Source organism: Oenanthe melanoleuca, chromosome 1, assembly GCF_029582105.1.
Source record: "Oenanthe melanoleuca isolate GR-GAL-2019-014 chromosome 1, OMel1.0, whole genome shotgun sequence".
Classification (NCBI taxonomy): Eukaryota; Metazoa; Chordata; class Aves; order Passeriformes; family Muscicapidae; genus Oenanthe; species Oenanthe melanoleuca.
In genome coordinates, this window is record NC_079333.1 from 78266470 (window position 1) to 78283743 (window position 17274).

A 17274-nucleotide genomic window follows, 5' to 3' on the forward strand; every position below is an offset into this window, starting at 1 on the left:
CTCCTTTCCTGCTCATCACCCCATAAATACATTTTTAATGCTTATTTTTAAATTATGTGGATATATTCTAGGCTGTGCTCTCATCTCCATTTCATTGAGCCTACTTCATAGTTTATAGTTTTGGAAAAGTTATATTTGTACTTATTTAATATAGCAGCAGTTAGCTCCAGCCAGTACTATCTGGATTTTATTTCCTTTTCAACACAAAAGTAAGCTTTATGAGATGGAGCAGATGTCTACTGCTTGCAAATGAGGTGTATGCTGAGACAATTTTCAATCTTATTTTATGATTTCTCATACTTGCCTAAATAAAAGGAAAAAAAAATACCCTGGGTGAGCTCTTTGGAAATGAGTTTATATTTTCAGAGAAGGAGTTCAAGTGCATACTTGGCTCAGGGATCTATTTTCCCTTAGACAAACATGTTGTGTAAAAATGTGTACCTTAGTGCTATTTTCTCTCTGGATTTCTCTTTGTGGTTATGTTTGTTGTTTGGCGTGCTTTTTTCTGCTGTGGTTGTCTGAAAATATTTGTAAATTCTTAATATTAATTTAGACTGGGAGAGGAATCTCCCTGATTTTTCAAGAGCCAAACTGCTTTTCCTCATTTTATTACGTTAGTAATTAAAAATTATTACTGTTTTCTTGTGCAGAACTGTAGCAAGACACCCAAATATGTTTCTAGACACAGCTGGGCATTTATTCTTTTGAAAATCTGTGCCTCCTATCAGGTGCTGGTAACTGTTGTCAGATGTTCAAGTAGCTGTGCTCTGATGGCAGGCATGATGTGCTTTCAATTCATTTGCTAAGCAAGGACCAGATGTTTGTTCTAGGCTAAGCAGAATTGATTTGCACTTAAAACTGCAAGTAAAGGAGTATCATATTAGGCTGTAAACCAGCCATGTCTCAAGCCACATGTGAATAAAAAAGAAAACTGTGAGAGCCAGTGGTAATCATCTCCTTCACTGCCCTGGACATCTCAGATATTTGTTTATGCAAGTGAAGAACAGATGTGTTGTTCTCTCCCCTGTGTTAACAAGTGAGAACTCAGATTTGTACCTTGGACTGTTTCATGATTTTCTCTTGCTCTACACAGGGATAACAATGAAAAGAAGGCAAACATCTATATTTAGAGAATTAGGCCAATAGGATTTCATTGGTCCCTGTAGGAGGCAGTGATAAATCTGTCTCCTTGGTACACTTCAGCAAGCCCTGAGGCACACCACCTCCAGCTCTGGCCACTTCATGTCCTTCCAGCTGCTCTCACAGTAAACCATTGCAGGCAGAAAAAGCAATGGGGAAGACTTAAAAAAATCGAACTTTAAGAGGTGAGATCTTGATCATTCTATGACAAAAAATGTCTTATGCAAGAAAGAACTTTGCATTGAATCCCATGGCCACAGTACTCCGGTAATTGTCATGCCACTGCTAGTATCTGGACATATCCATCAGAAGTCTAGCTTTTACATTTTATTCTAGTTTTCATCAATATATTCACACTAACCTTTAATATATTCACAGTATAACAGGCAGGAAAAATTATGTTGGGACTAAGGAACAAAGACAAATACTGCTGAAGAAATTTTAAATAACGTGCAGATCTCTAGTGGGCATTGATTCATGTGCTTCATGGTGTCAATAATTGTTTGTGAATTGCAGTCATTTTTTTCCTCTGAACAGAGCATTACTCCTGAAATACCATCATTACCTATTGATTAGCTCTGTAGTTATTTTCATGCATCAGTAGTGCCAGTAAAAAAATGAGTAACACCTATTTTACACCAATGTGTAAGATCTGTACATTGTTCATCAAGAAGTGAAAGGAGTATTTAATTTTTTTTTTTTTTTTATTGCAGAGACCACATTGACATTTTCAGTGGTCGTAAGTCTCAGGATAAGTGGGAAAAGTCTAAAAGGTTCAGTTGGGCTTTTAAGGGTTTGGTTTTTTTTAATCAGGGCATTGTAAATGTTCTGCTGTATCAGGACAAGAGTGCAATAAGAAGGACATATTTGTCACTGTTTAGTGCTAATGTAATTTCCTTTTTCCCTACTGTACATCTCTCCATTTAATCTCAATTGTTGGTAATGTGCTACTTTTTTGATTAAATGATGAGAGCTGAAATTCACCAAGGAGAAAATAATTAAAACTATTTGTTTCACAGACTGTCAGCAGCTATTAGGGAAATTAAATGTATTTTTCCCTGAACCATGTTACAGGCTTTGCAAAGTTCACAATCAGTTGGAATCATCTTTTATTGAACACAGATTTAAAAGCAAAGGTCAGTTATGTCTTGGACACTAAGGAGTTTATGCAGTTGATAAAACCCAACCATTTAGATTATTTTTATATAAAAATTCTTCTGCTTGGCAACCCTTGCTTTTTGACTGTGGCAGCCTTGTAGCCACATCAGCTCAGCAGATTTGCAGAGTAAAGGGGCTCTGCAGCTTGTCCCCTCAGCTCAGTGTCCCATGCCCTGGCAAGGGCCAGGCAGCAGTCGGGGTTGTGGCTGGGGCTGGTGGCCAGGGACCAGCCTTGCTCACAATCCTTTACTGCAGTCCAGCACTGACACATCCTGTCACACCATGCTTTGGCTTCAAAGAGGAGCCTTGCTGTCTGACCTGCTCTGGGGGGTTGGCACTGCTTGTGGATCCACCATTTCTCCTGAATTATGGGATTTGGCTGGTCAATGTATTGACCCAGGTTTCACCCAGTATTTTCCTCTTCTTTTTCTACTACAATAAGGCTTGGGCTCGCTCCTTTGTTTGCACCACAGATTGTAAATGCCATCTACCCCAAGAACTCATGCATTGAAGTCTGCTTTTTAGCCCTTTTTGGTTTCTGAAGGGGCTTGGTGACATGGATGGGTGATGCAAGGCGGGCGAGTGTTGGTGCTGCAGCGGGAAACCCTCCTACCCTGAGCCCCTTCCTCCTCCACATGGTGCCTGTATTCCAGAAAGGGATCTGAGCCAGTGGCAGCCACACTCAGTGAGCTTGCAGTGAGAGCCTGGCAAGAGGCATTTAGGAATTCATGAAGAAAAGGGAATGAAAAAAACACTGGGACTGTCCGTGAGATTGTTGTGGGGAACAATGAAAAGGCAGGTGGAGAAATGGATTAAAGTTTTGTCTGCAGACATGCTTTGCATACCACACAGAGGAACAGAAACTAATCTTGATTGGAACAATTCAATTGCACTGTGAAGTACGTGTTAAATAACAGGAGGCGGCTGCAGAGCTGTGCAGACTTGCAGGTGAGAGCAGAATTCCGAGCAAGCGGCTGTGCGGGCAGGACAGGCAGAGGGGAGGGCTGGGACAGCACCCAGCACTGGTGCTCTCTGCTCACACCTCAGCCTGTGCTGTCATGAGTGAACAGCAGTTGCTTGAACCTTAGCACAGTTCTGCATTAATTCAGCTGGGATCTTTCCTGGGAAGCAGAAGTTTAATCATCTGGAGCTTTGCTGCTGGCAGTGTATCACCCCAAGTGAGGCAGTGAGCAGGGATGGGGGGGCTCATTGATTGAACTATCAGGGCCAAAGGATGTGTGTAGCAAAATGACACTACCAAAGAGCATAGTTCAATACTGAGCTTTCTAAATAAAGTGAATTATTTCAGCACCAGATGAGTCAGTAAAATGTGTTCAAACCACAAAACGTCACGGTATTTGTTTCCCATTCTAAACAACTGCTCTAACCTTTATGTCAAAAAGCCCTGTGAATTCCAGTGCAGCAGGAACCCTCCTGGGGAGCTTAATGAAAAGGTTAATTTTTGCTTTATTTTTGTTTTATTTTGTCTATCAATAGTTCTCCAAGATCAAGCCTCTGTCTGGGCCATGGCTAACTAAGCCCTGAATTAGCCCATGTCAAAGCCCCAGTCAGAAACTCTGCAGAGACAGGAGTTACCTGAAGAGGAAATAAAAGGAATAAGAAAACTTTCAGGAAGATTGTTGGAATTTTTAACATTCATGCCTTGCAACCCCTCTTTTTGTTGTGTTTTTGTCTTTTTAATTTTTTTTTTAATAGCTTTCTTGGGGAAGATGTTTGGTGTAAAAGGGATTAAATGGTTTTCTCCTTTACAGTTTCTCATTGTCCTGTTTCAGTTAATGAGATTTGATCATTCACTATGGATCTCATTTTTGGAATTTGAACCAATTCCTCCTCCAACAGAAGCTGGGACACTGTGGTCATTCACACAGGAATGGGGTAGGCTGTGTCACCTGTAGAGCAGTGTGACACCTCTGCTGTGATTCTGTCATCCAGAAAAGGAAATAAGAACGTGGCAAGGACCACATCTGCCACCAAATCCAATCCTGCCTTTTGCAATGGACACACAAATGTTTTTTTACTCCATCTGCTTTAATGAAGGTTTACAAAAAATCCTTAGAACTAAGCCTAGGTATTAAATTTGACAACTCCAGTGGATAGTAGATCTGGGTTTTTCTATTTACCAGTAGTTAACAATTTTATGTACATGCCATTTCACACTTTTCTTTATCTGTTCCACTGGCAAGAAGCAAGCATCAGCTTGTTTTTCCTTTGGAGCCCCTGCAAATGAATAGCTGGATCACCTCTCCATGGGCTTACACCCCTCTCTGCATTATGAGTACCAGCTTGCCCTTCCTGCAGACCATTTAGCTGATTAAATGTGATGAGCTTAAACTCTTGAGTAATTGTTTTCAAGATGAAAGTTCTTTGCTTCCATTTCAAACCTTGGGAATCATTTGTGTGGCTGAGGGTCTGCGTGTTTTCTCTCTGCCTAATAAGCTCTGCAGTTAAAATTATGATGCCTCAAATCTTCTCTGCCATAGTTTTAGAGACTAATCTCATTGAAATCAATGGCATTCTTTGCCTGTATAAAGTTATACATGTTCTTTGGGTCTCTTCTGAATTTAAGCCACCAATAGATTCCTTTGCAGATAGTGAATAGCCCCGAGGTTGATTGATTTAAACAAAAGGATTTAAGTTACAGAGCTTAAATTCACTTTCAGTCAACATAACAAAAAGCTTGATTTGAATAATCAGATTCAGTCATCCTTTACATTTGCATTTTTAGTTATTTTGTTAAAACCAAGTTGATTCTGGTGGGTTAATAAGCATTCAGATATGTCAATTTGCAACTGAATGTGCCCTTTGCCATTAAAATTAGAACTTCTCTTGGGTAACAAAGGATAAGCTATATAGACAGCTCCATAATGGTATGGTTTCATGATCTATCTGTTATTGCATGACTTCAGCAAGCTGATAGCATGTGATAGAAAATGGGAAATGGTAGTTCTGTTTACAAGATTACTTTTCTCTTTTAAAATTTATTTTTACAAGCTGCTTCCTGATAAAATAGAGTTTAGTTAAAATGAAGAAAACTGTAATTTTTCAAGGGTTTTATTACTTAAACAGAAAAGGCCTGAACTTATTGGGCAAAATCAAGGATGAAAAATCTGTAATTACTTATTTGAGCTAACTATCTCTTAAAAAGATATGATTAGAAAATCTGAGCCACTCTCACCTAATTCTAGTCTTCCACTAAAATAACTATAGAAAATAAGTCTGGTCTTCTTGTTTTCCATCTTTATGGTATGTTACTAGGGGCAGATGTAAATTAACCCTCTTGTTTATATCTTTTTGGTTTATCATTCAAGATTAAACAATGAAATTGCTAGCAACTGGAATTATGTGAAACAAATTTCCAGAAAAAGATTCCTTCCCTCCCCACCACTTTTATCTGTCTTCCAGTTGTGACTTTCTCCTATCAGTCTGGGGAGTATTGTGAAACTAAAATTTAAATACATTAACTCTATAGAACTAGAAACTCAGAGCAGTTGGGACGTGGGCAGTGCTAAATGGTTGTTCTGGTTTGGGCTGAGATAGAGTTAATTTTCCTCTTAGCAGTTTTGGATTCAGTATGAGAATAGTGTTGATAACACTGAAGTTGTATCTGTCACTAAGTGGTGCTTATGCTAAGCCAAGGACTTTTCATTTTGCTGTTCTCTGCCACTGAGAAAATGCACAAGAAGCTGTGAGGTAGCATGGCCAGCACAGCTGACCCAATCTGGCCTCAGAGATATTCCAGATCATCATGCTCAGTGTGAAAACTGGGGAGCATTGGCCAGGAGCCATTGGTTGCTGCTCAGGGGTCTCAGTCAGTTGTTAGTGAGCAATCACGGATTTTATCTTTTCCTGACTCTCTTCCCCATCCCACTGGGGGATGGGAGGGGAGTAAGCAGCTTAATTGCCAGCTGGCAATTGGACTGCAACAATGGTTTTTGGTGACCTGCTTTAAATTCCTTTCTTCCTGGCAGCTCAGGGGCAAGGAGACAATGGCTGAGACCCAGGGTGAGGATAAGCACTGCAAAGTGAAGGTCTTTTTCCATGCAGGAGCTTTGTGTGGAGCAGACCATCAGCAGGACATATTACAGCCCAGCTAGCATGCCACTGCAATGCAGAGCTAAGAAATTTGGGGCAAAGTGTACTTTTGCTTTCATCTCTCCCTTCTTCCCAGACATTTTCATCTTGCATGCTATTAATGCACAGATGCAGCTCCCTGTAGTCACTTTGAGTTAGTTTGTGCACCTCACTGGCTCTGGTCCTCACCTTTGGCAGTGCAGGCACATGGCTTGCCTGAGTCCTGGGGCAGAAAGGGCCTCTGCTGACCTTAGCTGGTGATCCAGGAAGGGATTTGCACTTTCACACCTTCACTGTCTCTTTTCAGGAGGTGCTTCCAGTGGGAAAGGTAGGAAACCGAGGCTGGCAGCCACCTTCTCCCAGCCCTCCTGCACCTGGCTGAGCCCACAGCTGGAAATACTCCTGCTGCTCTTTGGGGTGCAAAATGGGGCTTGTAGCAATTTAAAACAAAAGAGGCTGTGAAATAGCTGCTGGCTTAGGTAATTTTGGGTTATTTCATTTTGTCTGTGTTCTGTACAGCCTTTTCTGCTTTTTGATCTCATCATAGTTCATAAAGGCTTTCTATATTGTGGTTTTCTTTTAAATATTTAGGAGCTCCATGCCCATCCTGAGTTCTTATAATAATTGAAAAATAAATAACAGTCATTATAAGAAAGTTGAGAAGTGGGAGATGTGTCAGTTTCTGTTTTCTAACAAGGAAAACAAGATGCATGACTTGTCAAATATTAAACAGTAAAAAGTCGAGATGATGGTAGGGGGCTGCAAGTCAGAAGTTGCCATATATATTATTCCTGAAGTCTTATGTTTTCACCAAAAGCCAGCAAAGACATTTCACTTTGCATGAGCAGGCAGGTAATAAATTGTTCAGATGTGTATGTACTCAGGAGCATCATCAACACCTTGAACCTTGCGGTGTCTCCTGTTCTCTAAGGCTGCTAAAAATGCAGGTACCCCTTCAAGCACAACTGCTTCTGTGTGCTTTGCTGTGTTGTTTTGATTGCCAAAATCTGTCTTCTTTAAAAGAATTTAAGAAGCTAGGGCTGACCTATGTACTTGTGTAAGATAATGCATTGAAAATTTAAGCTGGAAGTGAACAAATAAATGGCGTGTTTTCCTTTACAAACACTGGAGTTACAGCCTAGTGTGCAAGGCATCAGGATTAGGATTTCAGAGACTCATTCTTTCCTCATCTCTGCTAACCTGCACATTTGCTTCAATAGATCTCTTGTGGGTCTCTGAATAGAAGTGTTGCAGAAAATTCCAGATAATGGGATGATATCCAGGACAATTCTTAGTGATTTAACTCATGCATGCTCAGCAATAGGTAGCTGCAGGACATCACCTGGTTTCCAGAGAGCTCATTGATCAGGCAGAGTGTTATGCTCTCAGAAGAGGCTTCAGTATTTTGTCAAGCACATGTAGTTCTCAGCTGTCTCTGAGCATTACTGCCTGTCTTATTTCCTAGAGACTGGATGTTCCAGCAAGTGAGTGTCTCTGGTTGATGTTTATGCAATGTCTGGGGCAGCAGGCTCCTATCTGTCAAATTTTGCATACTGTTACTGAGCTGAGCAAGGTAACAAGTGTAATGTGATTTCAGTGGCTGCAGTGATATCTCAGTTCTGACTTTGAAGACATTGCTGTCTGCTGCAGAGCAAACTTAGGGATCAGCCTCCAGGCAAAGCAATATTCCTCAATGCACTTGACAAAATGAATAAAGGACTCTGTCATGATTAATGACTTTGACCCAAAGTTTCAAGTCCCTGCTCAAATTCAGTCATGTAGAGTTCTTGTTTCTATTTCAAAACTGCTTAAAAGTGAACATTGTTCTTTTAGTGCTCTATTCAATATCTTAAAAAATGCAAAGTGTGGATCCACAAACAGTCCTGCTCACATCACCAACATTATATTGCAATTCTAACCTGAGAGACATTCAGTTTGAAATTAAAACACAAACATAATTTTATTATATACATTATTTATAATAATGATACATATTATTATTTATAATATTTGTATGTAGTATTATTTATAATACCTACACATGAGTTCACTCCTTGAAATCAGTGTTTTTATCCAGTGTAGCCCAGAAAGCTGGCCAGCCAGGAGGAGCTTCATTCAGCTGCCTGAGACCACAAGTGTTTCATGTTATTTGACATGACCCATGATGTCCTGTTGTTGTGGTTTGGCACAACAAGCCCCACACAGCAGCTCACTCCTCACCTGTGAGATAATTAGAAGGGTCAGGAGGTGTAAAACTCATGAGTTGAGATAAAGACAATTTAATTGGGAAAGCAAAAACTGCACACAGGGAAAGGAAAACAAGGAATTGATTCTGCCATGGGCAGACAGCCATCTCCAGGAAAGCAGGGCCCCATCACATATGATGGTGACTTGGGAAGATAAATGCTGTCACTCCAAATATCCCCCCATCTTTCCTCCCTAATTTTTATCCTGAATGTGATGTCATATTTTTTTGAATACCTCCTTGGTCACTTGGGATCTCCTGGCCCACCTGTGACTCCTCCCAACCTCCCACCCACCCCCAAGTTCCTTGCCAGCAGTAAAAAGCAGAAAAGGCCTTGGTTCTCTGTAAGCCCTGCTCAGCAATAACATAAATATCTCTATATTATCAATTCAAAACCACTTAAAACCTTTTCCACCAACTCCATCCAGAGGTTCATGGGAAATGAGGCATTCAGAGCAGGGCATGTGCCTGCTGCCTGGGCTCCCTGAGAAACAGGCTGACCTGACAGCCTTTGAGCACAGTGCCTTTCTTCCATAGTCTGCCTCATCTACACCATCCCAGCCACCTCTGCAGGGGCTGGTGTGAAGATGGGACTTCCCAGTCTCCCTGTGTATCTGAATTTTTTTTAACATCTTTCCAGAAAATTTGCTTTTAAAAGAAAAGGGGATTCAGGAGATTGATACTCTCTGTCTCTGTTTGCCAGCTCTTTCAGTATCTTGTGCTCAGGGAAAATTTCTTGTCTTCCCTGAGTATAAATTATAAATAATTATAAGTATAAATAATAAATTATTCAGATTATAAAAGCTCCTTTTCTTTCAAATTTTGATGCATTTTTAGTGTGAAAATTGCTTTGTGTTCCTAATTCATTGAAGTTTCATCTTTTATTATATATTTACATCTTTGATTAAGAAATTATTTCTCTGTGGCCACAACATTGTCAGAAGAAAGGCTTCAAATTTTAACTGAGCCATTTCTGCTATTTCTTTCAAAGACAAAATCTGAAGAATTTTATTATGGAGTGAATTTATTGAAGAATTCTAATTGCCACAAGTTGGGGATTGAAGAGAAATTAATTTGGTTGTGCTGACTGGGTATCTAGGGAGCACTATATTCAATAAAATATCTCTTTCTAGTCTATTATCAAGGCAGAAACTGGATAGAAATAGCACAATAGCGAGTTGCATATGAAAGAATAGAAGGAAAGAGAGAATGCAGATAGAAAGCAGGGGTTTGAGTGAAGGCAGAGATTGCTGAAAAGCTGTGCTTTGGCTGTCTGGGGACCCAGCAGTTTGTCCTGGCCACTGGTCTCCCCAGGACATAAAGTCAGCCTTATTGATCAAAGGTGGCTGTTCACGTCCATACACTCCATCATGGTTTCCTTTCTAGCCTTTGTTTTCACACTCAGTATTTTTGTCTGGCATTTTCAAAGCAACAATCACGTTAGGAGGTCTAGACAGTGCAAGTTACCCAGTGCACACTGAACACACATGGCCCCTTCTTCACCTGGAGCCTGTGGCTCTGCAGCAGCTCTTGTTATTTCACCCTGGACTCTTGCACCAGAAGGTAACCTGGTGTCTTCCCAAGACACCTGGCTTTGAAATGATTCAGTGGTTCACAGGCCATAGTAATCAGTGCACCCTAGAACAAAGGCAATTTGCTTCTCACAAACCTGTTTGCTTTAATATTCATGGGAACACAATCCCAGCTACTCTGTTCCTGAGATTTTTCCAACTATTGCATGTTCTGTGTTTGCCTTTGTTCTTGAGAGCCAAGCAGTGCATTGAGGGTGACTGGGTGCCACCCCTCCACTAGCTGCCACCAAGGAGATGAAAGACTTCACTGTACCAACAGTAATTTCATGTTCTCTTTGGTATTGCTAATCCCTACAGTGGATATCCATAGTACTGCTCAGGTATCACAGATTCTAATTGTCTTTCCTGAAGAAAGACAGAAAAAGAAGAAAACTTTGCATACATAGAATTTTTCAGAACAGAAGCAAGTCAGTAATATACCAGCACTTAAAAAAATATTAGCAGAATAATTATCATTGAGAAAGGTGAAGGAACACAGGCAAAAGTGCCTGAGTACTGCCCAGAGAATGGTCTGTTCAGTGTTTTCTGTGTGTTCCTAGCTGGAACCAGGGAATTTGTTACCCACTCCAGGAGTGGCCTGATGGAACTCACTTGTTTAAAAATGAAACCACAGATCAAACACCATGTACACCTGTGGCAGAAAGCAAACCAAATTAAAAAAAAAAAAAAAAAAAAATCTGCAAGCTCATTTAATTCATCAGCTCATGAGTAGATTTCTCAAACCAAAAAATATATGCAAGCTCACTGAACTCATCAGCTCACGAGTAGATTTCCCACATGAGCTGAAAAGTGCACGATTTTATGAATGGTACATGAGCTAGGACCAGTGTTATAAGCCCACTTTTGATGAAAGTTCCTACAGCAGTCTGCCTAATGTTGCTGATGGGGGTTATTCCACTGATGCTTGATGTATTCTGCAGCACAAATTAAATGGGATGAATGTGTTTCAATGTTTTATTCTCAGCATTAAGTGATCTTCCATCTCTCTGTTTGGCTCATGTCTCTCAAAACTCAGCTGTGATGTCAGTGAGTGACTCTGCCAGCTGCTCTCTGTCCTCTGTGCCCAACCTTCTCTCTTATAATCTCTGAAGATGGCAGAATCCTGAATTCATGAAATACAAATCAAGCTATTTGTCACAGTGTTTGGGACACATAGAACAGTTGTCACTGTTTGCTGGTAGTTGCTGCAAGTGGTACTGAGAAAAGGAAGGGATTACAGAGGAGGAATTATAGGAGTTTATTGCATTTTATTTTCCAGTCCAGCTTTTTGTGGTTTCTGATGGACATTACACACTGTCTACCCAGGACTCTGAGCTATGAATTCAGGTGAAGCTGGAAGTAGATGGGCACTGGATTATCATGGAAAGCACCACTAAGCCATCATATATAACTGATGGAGACACATGGTTTCTAAAGAGTTAAGCTGCTGCTCCTGGTTTAGACAAATGGAAAGGATGTAATATTTCATGGTAACATGGCTATAGGAATTGACTGTTGTCAGCTAAGACATTTTGCAAGAATTAGCACATAGTATGGACAAAATTATATGTCCCTTAAAATTGCATTAATCAAAATGCATGAACTAACAAGTACTTAAAAAGCAAAATTAAAATACAAACCCTCTTAGCACATGTCCCAGTTTTCCTAGGGCAGAATATTCCATTTCATACTGAGGGAAAATTATTCTTTGTTGATGAGTTATAATTGATGAATATTTAAGAAAAAAAAATAAATCAGAGCTTCTGTAAAAAGAAAAAGGCTTTTGGGAATAGATTGTGCCAAAATAATGTAATTTTATGTATTTAGGCAACATTTTGCTTAAATAAGCTGGTCATGTACTATCCTTTCTCTCCTTCCATAACTTACACATCTAATGAGCAAAGATCTGTACCTTCAGTCAAACCTTTATTTACTGTTGAAAACAAACATATAGTTAATTGAAAAAAAAAGTAAAAATTGTGATCAATACCATAACAAGCAAAGGGAATTACAGGTTCAGAATTTCATTAGGAAGAAGTTAAGCAGAAGTCAGTTTTACTTGTTTATTACAAAGGCATTAATTATAGTTCCTTGGATACTAATAACAGTTTGTAACCAAAATTCCAATTTAAAAAAAATTCAGTTACCAATAAGTTGGTAACTGAAGAGTGAAAAATTGTTGTGCAATTTTTAGGCATTGCCTTTCTCTTAGGACAAGTCCAGTCAATTAATGAACAAGATGTTACTGATTCTGTATATATGAATATTATCCTTTAACTGTTTTTTAAGGCTTTTTTACACTGGCAATGTGTAGAGAATCCTCCCCTGTGATTTGAATTATACTCATTATTATTTCCTGGGACTCTTGGTATAATACTTCATGGAAGAAACTTTAAAGTCCATCTAGTTCCAGCCCCCTGCCATGAAAAGAGACATCTTCCGCTAGACCAGGTTGCTCAGAGCTTCATTCAACCTGGCCTTGAACACTTCAAGTGATGGCTAATTCCTTAATGTAATGTAGTTGGGGTTTTTCATTGTATGTTTGTATAGAACATCATGACAAACATCTCGGGGTTTTATATTTGTCAAGGTATTTGTCCACTGGCTGGTGGTTTCCTTGGTCCTTTGTCAGGTGCTCTCTTTCCTAGACAGCACCAAAGGGTGGGTCAGATGTGCTGCTTTGGCAGTAGTCTCCTGTTTGTGGCCATTTTCCAAGGGCTTTGTGGCTCCTCCTCATCTTCTGGTGGCCTATCATGTGGTAAAAGAAAAGCTGTGGAAAAGTTCTTCAAAGGAAAGTTGGCAACCAGGAGTGAGTCTGCCAGTGCTGGAGCAATTCATCCTGCTCCTTGTCCAGATACAAACTGATTGCTCCAGTGGCTGCAGCCTGTTTCCAGCTTCATCCTTCCCAAGAGGGCCTCAGGCACTGGAGCACAGACAGGATGTCTGCTCATGTTTGCCTCTTTGTTTGTTGCAGGTGATTTTTGGGTGTGTGGTAGACCCAGTACTTTCCCAGAAAGAGTCTCAGCTGTGTGTGTGTGTGGATGTGCAGTTGCTGTCACAATAAGCATGGACAAGATCTAGAGAAGGAATTGCAACATGTGCTTTACTTGCAGCCTCTCCAAACAGACAGGTCACCTGCCCAGCAGGAGGCTCAGGGCACCTTGCTGCAGGGTTTCATTTTTACTTCCATTAAAACAGAAAACATGCCAAAACAATGAAGAGATTATAAAGAAAGGGAAAATAAAAACTTTCATCATTAATTAGGCACTCAGAAAATGGAATAAGACAATTCATCAGTCATACACAAGCAACTCACTCTGTGTTGCACTGAAAAATTTGTTTTCCTTATCAGATTCTCCTAATATCTAGGATCCTAGAATCATAGAATGGCTTGGGTTGGAAGACACTTTAAAGATTATCTAGTTCCAACCCCCTGCCATGGGAAGAGACATTTTCCACTAGATCAGGCTGCTCAGAGCTTCATCCAACCTGGCCTTGAACACTTCAAGTGATGGATAATTCCCCAATGTAGGGGAGTTGAGTTTTTTCATTGTATGTTTAGATTATTGCTTCTAGCAACAGGTGGTAGAAGCTAAATAGGAATTTTGCACAGAACTTTCAACTCAGCATATTATATATGGTAGATGGGAGGAGCAAAGTAAATCATATGAAAAGTTACACAAACTGACTTTAATGGATGGTCAGTGTTACTGTGCTTGTAAATTGCAGTGTGGGCATGTAAACACTTTCAACTAGTGCATAACCTTTATTTAAAATATTTGATGTTATTTTGAATAGAAGAGAATAGAATAGACTCTTTCAGTTGAAAGGGACCTACCATAGCACTGACCTGTTCATGACTGTCCAAATGATAAAGCACATTCTTAAAAGCATTGTTCAAATGCCTTTTCAAATGCCACTGACAGGCTTGGGACATGAACCACCTCTTTAGCAAGCCAGCTCCAGTGTTTGACTACCCTCTTGCTATAAATCTCCTCTATGGGGAATTTAACTGGCCTACCATCCAAAGTAAAAATCTTGAAAAATTCTGCGTATCCTGGGAGAACCTTACCATTGAATCAGCAGAGGCAGCATGCTATTTCTGATACTGTGACAATATCCTTGAAGACCAGTCTCTGAGGCTGCAGAGATCCCTGCTCATAAGAACATAATCACAAACATTCCACCCACAGAAAATTTTTCTAAAGCATTTTAGTGTTGAGCTGTTGTCATCAAGATTTGAGAGTCATGATATTGACATTTATGCTGTTTGTGCTGGAGAGGAACATAAAGTCCAGTGAACCATCACATGAAGTAATGGTTTATCTGTGTCACTACTTTTTTTTAAGCAGAGCACAAGAATATGTAAAAAACTTTCGGTTTTTCTCTGTCATCCAGAATAAGTTATATAAAATATAAATGCTCATGTTCATCATTGTTCTGCTACTTTACAATATCAAGATATTTTATACTGCTGTTCCTAGTTCATAATTTTATTAGCCACTCTATAAGCAAAGAATTGTTCAGGCCCTTTATGCTATTTACATTGTGTACTGGGTATGGATAGCACTATTTCCCTCAGGATGAAGAAGGGTGACATAGCAGTAGGTACTAAACCAAGCTAAATGAGCATTTTTTAGTGATTTTAGACAGACTATCATAGTACAATCATTTCCTAATAAACCCAAACATAACAAAAACCTTCCAGTTACTTAAATTTATTAGTTTTTATAAGGCACTGAGTAACCTATTCACTATTGCCTCATTCATGGAGTTCTTCAGGAAAAGACATCCTGTCAGGTGCTGCAGACAGAGCTCTGAGCAGCATCAGTACTGTTAATGCCTCAGATAATGACTCAAGGATTGCAAAATGATACATTATTGTCTAGCAGGCACTGATCATAATTATATCACTGATAAAGGCAAAGCATATCAAAAGTTGTGTTTTAAATATGTCCTTTAATTAGAATTAAAATGCCATGGAAATTATTTCAGTGGTAGCTGAGTAATCCTTCTGAATGCAGAATGTAAAATTTTTGCTTATACTCAGGATGAAAGGAGTTATCACTTCAAGCTATTCACTTATTAATTTTCATTTAGTACTCATGGTATATCAGACATTATAGATAATTCACCATTTTGCTTTATGACAGGGCAGGACCCTGATAACTATGCTGTGTCTAAAATATAGTTCCCCATTTACCTGCCTGCTTGGACTGAACTGCAGAATCTTAATTTGATGTCATGGTTTCCATGATCATTTGCTCATGTCACATTGTTGTTACAATGAGCACATTGCATGTACAGCATAGCCTTCATCTTCTTAAGGCAGAGCACAGACCCTTTCATCCTTGCAAAATGAATAATTAAACTAGGATTTAAATATTTGTGCTTGCTTTTTTGGTTTATTAGCTCTAACTGTGAAAGCTAAATCAATTATTTTGTATGCTTCATCTGAGTAACTCTTGAAAAAATAGACTGGAGTTTTCCATATATCTGTTCTGGCTTTAAGCTATCTTATAATAGCACTGTGAAAGAAATGGACTCTGCCAATTGAATAAATGGCTTTGTTATTATTACAAGCTTCAGGTTTGCATAAGGACCAGAAGAGTAAAGCAAAATTAGGGAAGATATTTATCACTGATAAGGTGCTATGGTGGTAATGCAATTCTCCTGCTGTACCTGCCTCAGTTGAATTTGGGTTTTTTTTGTTTCTGCAGACCCCAGAGGAAGGAGCCTCTACAACCATCTATGCAGCAGTCTCGCCTGAGGTGGAAGGAGCTGGTGGCTGCTACCTTTACAATGAGGAAAGGACAAAATCAGCTGATGTGGCATATGATGAGGAGCTGCAGAGAATGCTCTGGACAGAAAGCTGCAGGATGGTTGGGATTTCTGATGAAGCCAACAGGCTTCTCTAGAAGAAGCCACTTTCAGCTGGGTAAATGAAATGCATTGAAAAGCATCTTAGGTGAATTCTTGCAGCATCAGTCATCATCCTGGAAATCACTGTCCAGTCCCAAAGGCAAACGAGAACAGCTCTGTTCTTCACTTGAATCCCTAATCTGCTAGGGTGTGGGGGGAATATTCCCACTGAAAGGTGTAGTGGTTGGTTTTAAATCTAACCATCAGTTTTGTAAATCATTCTGTTTCAGTCTGTGATTAAAATACAATCTTTAAACATGTGCAGAGATGAGTTTTCATTGTTTTGTTCAACAAAAATAATGCTTGAGCATGTTGTGCTGGGAGGTTTTGAACTTAAACCACCTTTGTATATATGTTACTCTTTTAAATCAGTTTTAAAAGTTGCAGCTTTATTTCATTAAGCTTCATTAATCTTTAAGACACTTTCATCAGCTTGTTCTAATGTAGAAGCTTGGCATTCATGATCACGATCTTGTTTCTGCCTTAAGGTTAGTTTTATATGTCAGCCCTTATCCAGAGGTATTAACCCAAGGTCAGAACAACAAGAAAAAGTAAATAAATAGGGTCTTCTTCAAAGAGGATATTAAATTCACTTGTTTCCAGTTTAAGCATCTCTCCTATAAAGGTGAGAAAGGGATCAAACATCATGATGGCAACACAGGGCTTTGGAGGATGCAGTTGGCCTATTGTCTTGTCAGTGGGCTCAGATTTACTTGTCCCCTTTTTTCTCCTGAGCCCCTGTGATGCTGCATCTGCAGTTTCATTCATTGTCTGTGACAAGGAGAGTCACTCATGTACTGTTGCATGAAGAATCACCTTTTGTTGGTTTTGATCCTCGTTCATATTAGTTTCAGAACTTGTGTTCATGGTTCAGAAGAGACAGCAATTAATGCCAGTCCACTTTTGCCTCTTTCTGGAGATGTACAATGCATCCTCCCTAAACTATGCCTTTGCCATTTTTAAGAGTAGCCCTTGCCTCATCTGGCTTACATAGGAGCAAGAAGGTATTTTCCCTTTAGTTGTGTATGACTTTCCTAAAATTTCTTAGTAGCAGTTTTGTTAAAAATTTTATTTGACAGTCTCTGAGTGTGGAGCTGATATATTTTATGGATCTATTTTCAGCAAACACTAGTTTTCCTCCTCAGT

At 39.5% G+C, this 17274-nt stretch overlaps 1 protein-coding gene across 2 annotated transcripts in view; it reads left to right on the forward strand.

The window, feature by feature from the left end:
- Positions 1-16392, forward strand: part of DHRSX (dehydrogenase/reductase X-linked) — a 156530-nt gene extending 140138 nt beyond the window's left edge. For both annotated transcript variants that reach the window (XM_056490965.1, XM_056490975.1), the window contains one exon: positions 15927-16392. In XM_056490965.1, coding sequence (XP_056346940.1) covers positions 15927-16124 — 198 coding nt within the window. In that variant the 3' untranslated portion in view covers positions 16125-16392. The remainder of the gene's footprint in view (positions 1-15926) is intronic.
- Positions 16393-17274: the final 882 nt, after the last annotated feature.